General features: G+C 38.5%; 1 protein-coding gene across 2 annotated transcripts in view; it reads left to right on the forward strand.

The window, feature by feature from the left end:
• The first annotated feature begins 4947 nt into the window (after positions 1–4947).
• The window catches only part of LOC148844385 (uncharacterized), a 146794-nt gene continuing 135981 nt past the window's right edge, over positions 4948–15760 (forward strand). For both annotated transcript variants that reach the window (XM_088959994.1, XM_088959995.1), the window contains exons 1-3: positions 4948–5078; positions 10236–10460; positions 11109–11630. In XM_088959994.1, coding sequence (XP_088816120.1) covers positions 10260–10460; positions 11109–11630 — 723 coding nt within the window. In that variant the 5' untranslated portion in view covers positions 4948–5078; positions 10236–10259. The remainder of the gene's footprint in view (positions 5079–10235; positions 10461–11108; positions 11631–15760) is intronic.

Genomic DNA, 15760 nt, shown 5'->3' on the forward strand with positions numbered 1-15760 from the left:
CAATGACCTACCATGTATGACAGTATTCCATGTTCCTCAGCTGCCGGCATATGAAAGAGGCTAATTCATCAGTTCTTTAAATATAGTTGATTGTTTATGACAACAAAGGGTAATTTGGAAAATTCATTATTCATTGTAACAATTGTTAACTATGTTAGACCAAAGTGACAGTTTTTGGGAGTTCGGGTATTGCAGTGGTACATTTTAATGTTTGGGTATCAAAAGAGACTACCCCAAGTACAAGATACTAATATACAATTTATCCTAAAATACAAGGATAGCCTATGCTTGCTCGTTATGCCTGACAATGTATAGAACATTTGTATTTGTAAGGTTCATGAAAATGACAACATTTATGATTGCACCGAATATATTTATATTTCCACTCGTCCCAAATGGAGCCATAAAGATTTACATCTTACAATTTATTTTGACTTTAATTGTTCGGATGTGACCAGACTTAAAACCTAAGTTAAGTGGCATAGCCTTAGGCCAAGTCCCATTATCATACGGGAAAGACATAGTACAAGAAAGATTCATAATCAGCCAATAAGTGTACAAGTATCATAAAAGTGATAACAAATAAAGTGGTATTCATCAAATTCAACCAGGGGTGGTTGATTGGTCAAAACTCTTATTTTTAAGGAATCATAGAGATATCCAAAAAAATATGATATCTTAAAAACAATAACCAAGTGATGTACCAATCAAATGATATTCATCAAAATTCATAGGATTTTTTATTTGTATATTCTGATATCATACTTTTCCGGCATCATGTATTCACCAATATAGTAACATACACATATACGCACGGGATATGCATATATGACCGAAATGAGTTTAGTTCTGGTCTGGTCTACTCTTAGTTCCTAGATTACTTGCTCAGCCATTTGGTCTTTTCCTGGGTATTGTCTAATGTCTCTACTTGTTTTGTATCCAGTGTTGTTTGGGTCTTGTTGCTCTTATTTTGTAACCTAGAGCTTAAAACAAAGAGTTTAATTCCTCAATTCCTCCATGTTGTAAGATCATTTCAGGAGGCTATTATGGAATTTTGAAAGAGCAACTTTTGGTCAAAGACTCAGATAGTCTTTAGCCCAAATCACCATTTCTGGGAAGCAAAAACTCTACACGTACTCTGCATATACAGGCATTCAGCTACATATTAGAAACATCTTTCTATGAATTTAATATACATGTATCCGAGATATTCCTAATGTATCAGTGAATGTGAGGTATGCAAAGCTTTTGATTGCAGAAAATCAGAACTCCCAATAACCACATGCCATGTGGAAAAAAATAATAATTTAAAATTGAAGTTAGGAATGGCAATGGGTGGGGATCGTATTCTTCATCCCGACCCCGATTCTGAAATTAACCCCATCTCCGTCCCCAATCCCCGATGGGGATGGGTTTCCTATGGGAACCCAAATCCTCGAAATGCTTTCAGATAACAATATTTTTTTAATGAATTTACTTAAAATAAATAAAAATTTTAAATTATAAAAATATTTTAAATATGTTTTGATATATATATATATATAATATTATATAAATAATATAATAGTATACTTAATATAAGTAACATTTAATATATATAAATAATATATAATCGGGGTCGGGGTGGGGCGGGGACCTCAATCCCTATTCCCGACCCCGACCCGACTGGGGATTCTTATTAATCCCTATCCCCATCCTTGTCCCACCAAAACAAAACAATCCCCATCCCCAGCTCCATCAGGTCAGGAAAGTTGGGTCCCCATCGGGGATGAGAAAAATTGCCATCCATAATTGAAGTCTTATCATAAAATGTAAAAAAAAAAAGGGAGAATGACAGATCAGCCCAGCTCAGAATTCTTAGCCCCACTATATAGGGGATGAATCCTATCCGTAGATTGATGTTCACGGGCAGGATGCGGATTCTAGGGGGCTACTAGTAAATTATAGGGACTGTAATTTCAGAAATCTGCATTAGGCTGCTGAGTATTTCTCCCAAAAAAAGATTGTCATATAATGAATTTTCTTTTTTTTTTTCTTGTCTTTCTTTCTTCAATGGATGGTTAAAAAAGTAAAAAAAAAAAAAAAAAATTGAAATGAAAGCGCTATGATTCATGGGAGGAGTGTTGGCAATGTAGGGACGAGCAATCTGATGGCAGAATAAAATGAAAGTTTAGTGAAAATCAAAAGCAAGACATCTTAAATTCTAAGTTTCCAAACATACCCCTAACTGTAGAAATAAGGTGGACCGGATAGCACAATTGGGTTCCGTTTAGGAGTGTCAGTGGGTCGATTTGAGTGGCAAACCTGCTGCATTGCATTGACCCAATCTTATTGGGTCAGGGACTTAGGGTGGGCTTAATGAATCACATTCGAATTCAAATGGATTAAATCCAATCCGTTTGTGGCGCTAGTAGTGTATGCATTACCATTCATAAAAGAAAAATCCTTGTCCGCCTTGGGAAATAATTTGTTCATTTGGATTTCAGATATGAGAGTCTGGCTTCAAATCAGATGACCTAATGCCCCAAAGAAAATTTAGGGCTGCAAATGGATCGAATCGAATCCGTTAAGATTTATTATATTCGATTTGTGGATTTGAATTCTTTAAATTTTTTTTTTAAACAGCTCTTAAAGCTAAATTCATTGCAACAATAAATCATTCTTCAGTACAGAAATAAGAATTAGGAGGCGAGAATTAAGTAATGATCCTAGTAACATGACAAGAAAACTTTGCAATTCCACGGGCAGCCTTATTTTCTGTACGAGGGGTGAAGGAGATTGAAATAGCTTGAAACTGTTGCAGAAGATTGCTGCAGTCAAGAGAGGCATCCAACAGGATATTATAATCTTCTAGGCATCTCTTTTAATATGGATATGGGGAGATTAAATCAGCCCCCCACAATATCCCACAGCACATCCCCGCTGTGTATTGGGAATTTTTCCCGATGATAATTCCATAAATGATGATATCATTATCGGGAGATGCTCTCATTATACGGTAAAAATGTACTGTGAAACGTTGTGGGGGCTGATTTGAAGAGATGGAGATCCTTTGCCATTTGGGTCCAGCTCTGAATGCTCGAACGTCAGCAATGTCAAGTTCCGCCCTTTCCAAGCAAATGCCTCTATTAAACACCAAGTTTCCAAAGTGGTCTTTCAAAATAATATCCAATCCAGAGCAAGAATCTCTATTTGCACCATTAATATAAATCTTTAAAAACGGGTGTGAGGGAGGAGATCATTAAAGGATTACTATTGGGTAAGCTGTTTTCAGAATCAAGAGTGCTCCACATCCTTTTCAGTGTGGTCAGCTCCTCAATCTGAGTGTGGACCGATATAAGAATTTCAACTGGGTTAAAATCTTTATTTTCCATGTCCTTCTTGCATCTATCTTTCCAACGGCGCCAGAGGATTATAACAAACTTACTCAACAGACAGATTACATTTGAAAAAAATGCATTGTCTTAAGAAACAATTCTTTGTATGTTCTCAGTAGGTATTGGAGGTTCCTAATCCTAAGAAACGATTCTCCATCAGAAAATGATATGATCATAGGAAATTATGATTGGGCTTGGATTTACTTGACTCAATTGAAAATATCTGTAATGCTAGACAAATGATGTCAAGTTTTCATTTTTCAATCCTTTTTGTTAGGGATAGCAAGGCGGGCTTTGTAAATTCTAGATCCTACTTGCCTCCTTAATCTCCTAACTCATATTCACCCCAAAATTTGTAGCATGTAGATTTTGAGAATCTAAATCTTCTCTGACCCTATATTTTTTGCATTCAAGGGTAGAGGCAGGTTGGGTTTAAAACTCGCATATAATTTTTAATTATTTCTTGTTATATATACATAATAAATAAGTAAAATAGTATAAATGAACAATAAAATTTTCAATTATTTGATTAAGATATGTTAATAACACATTAACTATCAATTATCCTTAACATAAAGTTCAAAATATTATTAATTTCAACACCTAGTACATATGCTTTCCAGCTATATACAGGTTAGGAGAATTGGGTTTAGCCTAATAGCATATCTTATCCATTCTTATATGGAATGTAGAATCTCTCAAAATTCATTCTCACCCCAAAATACATCATTCAAGCAAAAAAACCCACCCCCATCAAAAAGGGATAAGGGCGATTATCGACCACATAGGGTAGAAATTAACATCCCTACTTTTTTTTTTTTCAAAGAATGATTGTTGGTCCAGGTCAGAAATTCTAGCCTCACTGTACAGGAGATCCTGACCACGAATTAATGCCAAATTCATGGATAGGATGTGATTTATATGGGGTTACTAATAGACTATCATAGTTCAGAATTCTACATTGGGTTACAGTGTACTTAACTTTTTTTTTTTTCGGTTTAAGTGTTCAAACCACTTATAGAGGGATCCGTAAAAACCTTTTTTTAATAAAAGAAATTGCCATCCCTACTTTTTATCATCATATTCGACTCAGGTTTTTCCGCATATCGCACGGTCCCCGGTAGGCCGCTAGAAAAAAAGGAAAATAATATACTTTGGCCCTTACACACGCGTGATGGGTTGAGGGTGTTTTAGTATTTATACCCTCCTCGACACTTGTCCATGTTATCCTCCACGTGACTAATAAGCCAGGAATTTTTACTTCTGCAACGAGAATCTTCTTTTTAAATCATCGTTAAACTTATCTGATTGTGCGACGTGTACACTTCCTATTGGTTCAAGATAACACATGAAACTTCCCACTTTGTCAATTATATATCGTTTCTCTACCAAAAAAAATTGTTTATCGTCGTAATTGTATTGTACGTAATCTTCGTGATCCAATAGGAGTGGCGCATTGATATATTAACATATCACCGTCAGATTAGTACATCTTTTCTTCTGGAAATGGTGAACTATTTAAAGAGATTCCAATCTGATATTTCATAGTTTATCTTCTGTGGGGCCGTAAAAAGGACAAAAATTCAAAACATAAGTCCAAAAAGGGTTCGGTATACAAAGGCCATATTCTCCCCGCCCGAGGTTCCTGCTTGAACATCGACGGAGTGAGAGCTCGTCAGCTGGAAAATTTCTCGGTTGAAGGTACTTTTCTTTCTCAAATTCCAAACTTTCAGATAGTAAGCAACTAATTTGGATCGGATCGCCAAAGTTTAAACACAGGAACCTACAATGAAGAATTGAAATCGAAAGTGTCTGATTACTTCAGTCGTTATCGGGAATGAGTAACTAGTAATAGTACTGATCCTGGTTTTCGTTGTTATTTCATCCAACTTTGAGAATGAGAAATCTATGGGAATCAAATTAGTATTAGTTTGGATTTTCTTGTTTCAATTTGCTCTCTGATGGAAAGAGCAACTGGTAGTGGCATTGAAATGGTAATGCTGATTTTTGTTCTACTTATTTTTCCATTTCTGGCAAACTCGTAGTCATGGGGCGGATACAGGAATTTTCTACTGGGGTTCAACAGTGGATGGACTACTTGATGCAAATGCTATGTAGCATTTGTTGCTTGTTCTTAAGTTATCGGTTTTGTTTAGTATGCCTGGTGTTATGCAATGTTCTCTGTGCTTCTCTTAAGCTTTGAAATGCATCGCTATAGCATAAAGTGGTTGAAAGATGGTATGCATTCTTTTTCGTCTTTTCCAATCTCAGTTGTAGTAATCAAATAAGATTTGAAGGAGCATGCTGGAGTCTAACCGTGATTAAAATTGTTAATGGGTGTTTTCATGCTTTTATTGCCATGTATTTATGACGTACATCATTATATTATAATGGTGATTCTAGTCGATGTAGTCCTTAAGATGCAATTTGATGTTAGGGTGAACATGGGACAATTCACTATATTTTTGATAATCAACAGAATGCATTTCGTTCATTATAAAAGAAACTATGCTGTTATGCTGTCCAGAATTGGATGGCAGGTCCTGTCGTGCTGCTTACCATATGTAGAGCGGTTATCCAGAGGATCATTTCATTTAGGCCTTGTCAGACCCCCCCTTGAACTAATGTTATGCATTTTATTCTTCTTAATATAAAAGTTTTTTATTAAAAATAAATAAAAAATGAGATCCTCCTTTCCTCTTCATCCTCCTCCTAACCCCCTTCCTGTTAAGGAGGCTTACGCCTCCTTGTGTTCGGGAGGCTTACGCCTCTTGCGTTTTGAACTATGCCTCACGCCTCTAGGTAGAGGAATGCCTTGCGTCATGCCTTCGTGTTTTAAAACATTGATGATAGGTAGTAAACGGTGAGGGCAAGCCAGTCATATGATCAAAAGCTGAGGTGGGAGGAGTTGACATTGTGACTGGTGGCTAAGATGATGATGCTGAATTACCAACTTCATTTTCCAATTGGGTCAAAGCAGTTTGGGCAACTGCTAGTGTGTCTAATGGTGCTGCCTTTGTGCCTGATGAGGTTGCACAATCAATAGTAACAGCCATATTAGCATTCCTTTTTTTATTTATGAGTTTTGCTGGAACTAGATGACGATGTGACTTCTAACAGGTTTCTTTGGTATGCTTAGGTTTCTTGCAATGTTCACATATTAGGTCCCTCTTGTCTTCATTCTTCATATCTCTCTCCTAACACCCCCCTCTCCCCCCCAACCCTAGGTTTAGTTGCTGCCAAGGCTGATTCAAGAGGCGGATGCTGCAACATAACCTTCCTTTTACTCTCTTCACTGTGCACTAGAGAGTAAGCTTGTGATAAGGTCACACTATCTCTTGTTAGAAGTTGTTGTCTCAAAATGTTATACTTAGAATTCAGACCAACTAGAAACTCAAACACCCTATTGGTTTCAACCTGCTTTCTGTAAGTTTGTGCATCATTCTGACTTTCCCACTCAATTGTTTCTAAGTGATCAATTTCATGTCACAAGGATTTCAAGGTTGAAAAATAAACCGAGACTGGTTTCTCTCATTGTTTAAGGTTATTTACCTTACATTTCAGCTCATAAGCCCTAGCAACATTGAGGGGTTGGGAATAGGTCTCTTTCATGATATCTCAAATTTTCTTAGCTGTTTTTGCCAATAAATAATTTCGGCTGATATGTGGCTGCATGGAGTTACACAGCCATGTCATAACCAAATAGTTCTCCTAAACCCATTTGGCATATATTTGGTCCTCCTTGGTTGGTTCCTTCACATCACCCAACAGATAACTTGGCTTTCCCCTACCTCCAATAGCCATCATGGCTGATTGGGCCCACTCCAAGTAGTTTGATCCATCGAACTTGATAGTGGTAATCTGAAAACTGTTCTCAGGTATGCTACCAACACCACCAGCCCCCAAAAAACTTTCCCCTTGGCTCTTAAACTCCATTCTTTGTCAAGAGAAAGGTCAAAGAGTACCTCTTTTTTCATTGAGACTGGGTAATTACACCCAAAATTTGCTAACAGCCGAACCTAAGTTCAAAAAAATAATTCTTTTATCACTAAGAGTGGGTAATCTCACCCAGAATTTTCGAACAGCCTAACCTACTTTACCCTTATAGGTCGGCAATCCACCCAGAAAAAAGAACAACTTTGATAATCTTCTAGAGAACCAAACACCTTAAGTGCAAGGCTGAAACTGAACTATCTGCTGCCCTAGAATTGGTGACAGTTGAGAAACTAGGGTCTTAAACCTAGAACCAGTCGTAGGTCAAGAAACAAGCAAAGAACTAGATCAATAGCCAGAAAAGGTTAGATCTCTCAGCCACACCTCTTAAAGTAACCAGAAAAAGTATTCTTTTAATAGATCAATCACAAAGAACAGTCCAAGAAAAGAAATCTCTCAGCCACACCTCTTAAAATAACCAGAAAAGGTGTTCTTTTAATGGAACAATATAAAAAAACTCAACTTACTTCAGTGAAACTCTCGCCACCTTCGAAATCAAGTCTGAACCCTAATCTTGAAAGTTCTTCCTGTTGTCTGACTCTTCCTGATTGCTAGTCATCCTCCAATGCTAGCCGCACACTGCCAACAATCTCCAAGACCCAGCTGATGGTCTTGCTTTGCTGAAAGCTTCCAATCCTAGGAAGTTCTCATGTGGTCAGCCATATTAGACTACCACAAGAATTCCTAGGTTGGCTCTGATACCATGTAGTCGAATAAGACTACAATCAGGCCTAGTTTTAGTGTTCAATTAAGAAAGAAAGAAAACAGAGAAAGAAGAAGAGGATAAGAGAAGAGAGGAGAGGAGGAGAAGAAGAGTTCATAGGGGAGATTAGAAAAAGAGAGGAACAATAGATCTGCCGCCCCTCTCTTACTATTTATATTAATTTTCAAATAAAGATAAAAGGGCTGAAATACCCTTACTGCTTACATGGCAAAAGTAAAACTTAAAGACTCTGACTCAAATAGCTACCAACTACCAACTAGCAACTAACAACTAACTGCTGACTATCGAGTACAGTAGTGGGGACCACATCAGTGTTCTCTACAGGGAGGATGGGTGGGGAATTTTTAGATAATCATTGGGGACATTTTGGAACAAATGCCATTAGAGCAGAGTTAATGTCTCTTTCCTCAGGGAACGACACTGGTTCGCGCTCATTGGATTACATGAGAGCAGAAGTGGAGTCAATTCTTAGGTTGTAATTATAAGAACATGGGGTTGGCAATAGAAAATTGCAAAGAGTGCAATACAGGCCAGCAACATGGAATTACAAGCAAGGCTCAAGGAATCACAACATGCGACCCGGAGTGCGGTGTGAGCCAAGTGTGTCGTATTGCAACACCATAGCTATACGTCAAAGCGTTTCATCAAAAACCCAAATTGGAAGTCTCAATGCCAAAAACTAGCTAGACGGCAGACAATTAAAACACGTGAGCACCAAAGACTGAGGAAATGATGCTTTAACTTGTGTCTTTGTGCTTGTGTGTCAGGAAAGGGAGAAGTGGCGAGTGCCCGAGTACCAAAGCCCACGAGGACACGTGGCTGCTTCCCAACTAGTCCAGATGGTGCAGATCATGCTGATCCCAACTCTTCAGGAGTAATCTTCTAGAAGGAAATCCAAAAGGAGCTTTCTAGAAGGAAAAAGTCTTCTGGAAGCTATAAATAGGGGGGATCCCCCAAAGAGAGGACCTCTCATAACCGAATTCCCATACTTCCCTCGTGAGTCCCTGAGAGGTTACCGCCTCCGGAGACTCTTCTCACTTCAGTTATCTCTTAGATCTTAGATCTGAGATCCCCTTTCTCTGTCACCCCCGGCCACTCATCTTGGGAGCCATTTGGCTGTCCTGGCAAAGACCTTCTCAGGGCCAATCCCCATAGACCTACAGTAATAGGATGGATGAAAAATGGAAGTGATTCTCCTTATAGTTTTGTCCTCATTTCAGGGAGTCTAGGTCTTTTGCAGTCAATGTGAACATCTTGCTTCAGTGGAGTAGGAGATTGGCAAACATTCTTGCTGACTCATTGGCTAGAAGTAGAGTTTGAGAGGGGCAGTTTAGATGTAAATCAGTCCTCTAAAACAGATGTAAACTTGAAAAATGAGAGAGAAAAGAGGAAGAAAAGAAGAGAACAGCAGTACAAGAGAAAGAAGATGGAGAAAAGAGGAGGAAGAAGAAGAAGAGTTCGAATGTCTCTTCCCTCCCTTCTCTAATCCTTTTACTAAACTTCAGTCTAAACATAATTACAAGTATACCCTTAAGTGGTCGGCCAGCTAGGCAGTAACATAAAGAGAACTAGAAAAAAAAAAGAAATAACAGGCCCATTAGCAACAAATAAATAAAAACAAACTACAAGAATAGATACTGGGGCCCATTTGGCCTAGTCTCTTTACAGTATTAGGGAGCTACTCTTCCTGTGTGAGGGGCACTCATTATATTTTATCCTCTTGATGTATTTGTTGTTGGATGTCACCTTAAGTTTTTGCCTGATTACCTCTATTCTTGTATCTATAATGTTTCTTCTCCACTGATAAAGAAAATAAAATGACAATGTCGGACCTGATTCAAGTTCCTGTTGCTGCCTTTGTATGGGTGTGGTTGCCCTAGTGAATTCTTTTCCATTGTAGTTCATATATGCTTATGCATTACAACATTGAGACCCTGGTTTTTCCGAGCTTTTTTGCATAAGCAGCATAGCTCACCTGCTTCTGATTGAACTGGTGTTTTGGGTGAAAATCTGTTTGGGATGGAACATATTAGATGATTGAGTTGTCTATGATTGTTACAGGGGCACTTTTATTGGACATTGTATGTTCCTGCAAGTTATTTTTTAACGTTTCTTTTTTCTTCTTTTGTTTTCCCCTGCAGGTTGTCTGAGGCACATTAACTACAATGTTAAGGGTGAATGCTTTTATTTGCTTGGTTCAGAAGAAATCCTTTATAAAGCTTTATACCTGCTTGTCAAGCCCCCATGAAGTGGATAATAGGCATATGCTTCTGAGTACTTGGAAACGCAAGCAAAATGGGTTCAAGATTCTCGTGGCTTGTTCTGCTGGTCCTCATCCAACTGCCAATTCTTATCTCCCCACAGGGGTACTTCCTTCTCCAAGGCTTGCATTGATTATTGGAATAATAATTGCTAATACACCATGTTTCCTTAACTATTAACCTATAAGGCATCATAATTGTGAGCTGGCTGTTATCCCACAGATTATAAATGTTCTGTAACTTACGCTGTCCATCAAGGCTGCTTTAGCTGAAGATGAGCCTTCTAAACAAACATAGGGGCAAATTGCATGTAAAATAGATCCATTAATTGGAATTGGGATTTGGGAAATTGTTTTGTCAGAATGAATCTGTGTTATTACTTTTCATTCAAGCAGCTTCTGTTTGATTGAAAAATCTACACAATGCATGAGGAAGGTGCCAACTGTGCACAATCTTAAAATATGGCATAAATTTCCTTGTTATGGTATCCTCAAAAAATTAAATTTGAATGTTTTGTATAAATGCCAGGTAGAGCAAACTAAACCAAGGCTGATGACTAAATTTTTTATTTTTAATTAATAATTTGGTGAATGAAATTTGCCTATGAAACTCTATAACGTGTTGCTTTATTTTGCTCTAAAATTTGCAATGTTATTAGCCATTAAACTTAGTTACTTTCATGAAAAGGGGAATGTTTTGGTGGTGGATTTTTTTGTGGTATTTATTGCTCATCTTTGTGTTTTTTTTTTGCAGACAAATACTGAGAAAGAAAGCAGTGCTATTGGTTGTGGCCTTGAAGAATTTAGTTGGCCCTCTCCAAATGATGAAATCCCATTTTGGAAGAAGGAATTTCCTTTATGGGATGTTAGCCAAGAAGTTTTTGATAACACAGAGAAAGATCCTGATCTTATGCACATAATTCATGTCACAGCTGAAATGGCACCAATAGCAAAAGTTGGTGGGCTTGGAGATGTTGTAACTGGTCTTGCCCGGGCCTGTTTATTGCGTGGACATAAAGTGGATATAATGCTTCCTTTCTATGAGTGCATTCAGAAGCAGCAAATTAATGGATTGGAGTTAATGACAACATATAATTCCTATCACGATGGACAATGGGTCCCTACTAATGCATATCGTGGGGTAGTTTCGGGTATCCCATTGATATTAATTGAACCATCCAACCATTTCTTCAAGGGTCCTGCTGTATATGGAGGTTGTTACAATGAACTGGAGGCATATCTGTTCTTTAGCCGTGCTTGCCTTGAGTGGATGCAGGTTAAGTTGATTACATCTATCTTCTCTTGACCTCTTTAATTATTACCATAAATTCTCCACAATGTTCAAATACAAGGAAACTTGATTCTGGTTGGAGGTAAGCTGAGAAGTTGTGACGCAGCGTGGAAGCAATGAAAAACCGGACTGGCTATGCAAGCACCGGGCGATTGCTAGCTTCTAGCAAAGAACACCGAATTCTCTAGGAGAGAGAAAAGGTGGTGAAAATAGGAAGAAGAGAACTTGAAGAAATTCTGAAAATATGAAGTATGAATTGATGAATAATTATGGAAAAATAATAGTATTTATAATACATTTGGAAATTGTAAAAGAACTAGGAAATAATAACTAGGATAGATCTAAATATCTAATTTGATAGGATCGAACTCTCCTTGGTTTGATCTCCACCGTCCTATCTCCCTAGATGCATGAATCTTGGATTATCTTGCTAATCTTGATGCTTCTTGGAGTCTTTCTTGATAATCTTGGAAGAGTCTTGGAAGAGTCTTGTTTTATCTTGCTAATCTTTGGAAGAGTCTTGCTTTATCTTGTTAATCTTGGATTAGTTCTTACTTATCTTGAATTCTTGGACTTAACCTTATCTTGAATTGACCTTATCCTAGGAGCTGCTGCCCCTAGGGGTGAGATGGGCCTTGTGATGGGCCTCCATCATTCTCCCCCACTTGGAGAGAACTCGACCCCGAGTCGTGACTAGGATAGGCTCCGGTAGGTACCGATGAAAGTCAGCAATGTTGAAGGTCTTGGATATACCCATATGATCTGGTAAATCCACTACATAGGCATTGTCATTAATCTTCTTCACGATCTTATATGGACCATATTTCCGAAGCTTCAACTTGTTGTAAGTACCTACAGAAATCCTTTCCTTCCTTAAGAAGACCATAACCTCATCACCTACATCAAACACTTGAGGTCGTCGGCGGTGCTTATCTGCGGCCATCTTGTACTTGGCATTAGTCTGCTCTAGTTTCTGCTTCACGGCCCCTTGGACGGATTGTATTTTTCTGCCATCTGTTCTGCTGAGATACTGGCGTTGGGTACTTTGGGTAGCTTCACGAAATCCAGTGCATGGTTAGGGACCTTCATGTATACGATGGAGAATGGGGATCTGCCTGTAGAACTGTGTACTGCATTGTTATAGGCGAACTCGGCTTGGGCTATGGTGAAGTCCCATTGTTTTGGCCTCTCCCAACATATGCTACGAATTAATTCCCTAAGGTCCGGTTTACCACTTTTGTCTGTCCATTTGTCTTCGGATGGGCTGTATTGCTGAAATTAAGTGATGAATCAAATAACCTCCATAGGGTCATCCAAAAGTGATTGAGAAACCGTGTGTCACGATCTGATGTGATGGTCTTGGGTACCCCATGCAAGCGGACAATCTCCTTGAAAAACAATTTGGTTGTAGCAGATGCATCTACTGTTTTCTTGCATGGGATGAAGTGAACTATTTTTGAGAATCTATCAACCACCACGAAGACGGAGTCCATGTTCGTCTGGGTCTTTGGCAAGCCTAGCACAAAGTCCATGGACAGGTCTTCCCATATAGCAGTAGGAACGGGTAGGGGTGTTCTGGGTTTGTCCCTTAGCTATCTGACAAACATAGCACTTGCTTACAATGGTAGACACGTCCTTTCTTAATTTTGGCCAGTAATATCGCCCCTTAACTGCTTCTACTGTTTTATCCTTTCCCAAGTGTCCTGCTAATCCACTCCCATGCAAATCCCTGATGATCTTTTCGCGGAGGGAAGTGCAAGGGATACACAGCTGTTCCCCTTTCATAAGGAACCCATCATAAATAAAGAAGTCCTCTGCTGGCTGCTTAGTCACACATTTCTCCCATACCTGTTGGAAGTCTTCATCCTGGGCATATAAATCTTTTAGGCACTCAAAACCCACAATCTCAACATTGAGGGTCTTGATGAGAGCTACACGCTTGCTAAGTGCATCAGCCACTTTATTTTGCTGTCTTGTCTTATACATAATTTTATATGGGAACTTGTCTAGGAAAGCAGACCATCTGGCATGTAAATCACTTCTTAATTGCTTTTGTCTACTAAGATATTTTAGGGCCTGGTGGTCAGTGTAGAGAACAAATTCTTTTGCAATTAAATAGTGTTCCTATGTCTTCAAGGCTCTAACCACAGTGTAGAACTCCTTGTCATAAGTAGACCACTTTCTCCTAGCTTCACATAAATTTTCACTGAAGAAAACAATGGGTCTTTTCTCTTGGGACAATACAACCCCTATGCCAATTCCACTGGCGTCACATTCAATTTCAAACAATTTATTAAAATCTGGCAAGGCAAGAACAGGAGCAGTACATAATTTTTCTTTTATGAGAGCAAAACTTTGCTCTTGTTCTTCTCCCCATTGAAATTTACCCTTTTTCAAACATCCAGTGATGGGAGCCATGATACTACTAAAATTCTTAATAAAACGCTTATAGAAGGTTGCCAACCCATGGAAACGCCTGACATCTGTGATAGTGGATGGGGTCGGCCACTCCCTAATGGCTTTCACTTTTTCTTCATTTACTTTTACACCATCCTTGCTTATAATAAATCCCAGGAATAAAAAATTATCATTCCTAAAGATGCACTTCTTCAAATTAGCATATAATTTATTTTCCCTCAATGTTTTCAGGACCTCCCTAATATGTCCCACATGCTCAGTGATAGATTTGTTGTATATCAAAATATTATCAAAATAGACTACCACAAATTTACCAATGAAGGGGCACAATACCTGGTTCATCAGCCTCATGAAAGTGTTGGGTGCGTTGGTAAGTCCAAAGGGCACGACTAACCACTCGAACAAGCCATTTCTAGTCTTGAAGGCTGTCTTCCATTCATCTCCGGGACGGATCCTGATTTGATAATATCCACTCCTGAGATCTATTTTTGAGAAAACTACAGCTCCGCTCAGTTGGTCCAGCATGTCGTCCAACCTAGGAATGGGAAATTTGTATCCAATAGTAATCTTGTTAATGGCCCTGCTGTTGACACACATTCTCCAACTACCATCCTTCTTAGGTGTAAGTAAGGTAGGTACTGCACAAGGACTCATGCTGATTTGAATGTGTCATTTTTTCAATAATTCTTCTACATTTTCCCGTAAGATTTCATTCTCCTTAGGACTCATCTTGTAATGTGGGAGGTTAGGTAGACTGGCACCTGGAACAAAATCAATATGGTGCTGTATATCTCTTATGGGAGGGAGTTCATTTGGTAACTCCTCTGGAACTACATCATTGAATTCATCCAGTAGTCCCTGTATTTCAGCTGGAATTTTATTTTCATCATTAACATCTTCTCCTTTTACTACTAACAAATGTATTTCATGAGTATCCTTACATTCTTTAACAAATTCAGCATGACGATGGGTGATAGTAAGGAAATTCTTCTCATGTGCCTTTGGAGCATTTGTAATATTTTTTTCTGTTATGGATAACAAAGTATAACGTGTACCATCTTTTTCAAGTTGGTAGGTATTCTTCCTACCCATGTGCCTTGCATCTGTATCAAACTGCCAAGGCCTCCCTAGCAAAATATGGCAAGCATCTATATCTACAATATCACAATATACTTCATCATGGTACTTACCAATAGAAAAAAGGTACCTTGCAGTGTTCTTCCACTCGTACGCTGCCTCCTTCCTTGATCCACCCAATTGTGTATGGGTTGGGATGTTTTTCAGGAATCAGCTGTAATTGCTGGATGACATCCCTGCAAATAATATTTTCTTGACTGCCACTATCAATAATTAAATTAAATAATTTTCCCTTGACAGTACATCTGATACGAAATAATCTATGTTTTTGAGAAGTATCCTTATTTTTCTGGGACAACATTAATTTTCTTACCACACAAGTATACTCCTCAGTTCATATGGACCCTCTTCATCCTCCCCATCAGGTCCATAGTATACCTCCTTAATATATTCTTCCTCCCTTTCTACCATATTAACTGCCTTCCTCCTAGGACAGTCACTGGATCTATGTCCCACCTCATTACATTTAAAACATTTAATAGGAGTAGGCCTTGCATAAGGGTTACTAGGTTTAGGAGGGTTGGAAGGATTACCTTGAGTATGTCCTCCTGTAGTAGCCT

Source organism: Nelumbo lutea, chromosome 8, assembly GCF_056320005.1.
Source record: "Nelumbo lutea isolate HS-2025 chromosome 8, American lotus-T2T, whole genome shotgun sequence".
Lineage (NCBI taxonomy): Eukaryota > Viridiplantae > Streptophyta > Magnoliopsida > Proteales > Nelumbonaceae > Nelumbo > Nelumbo lutea.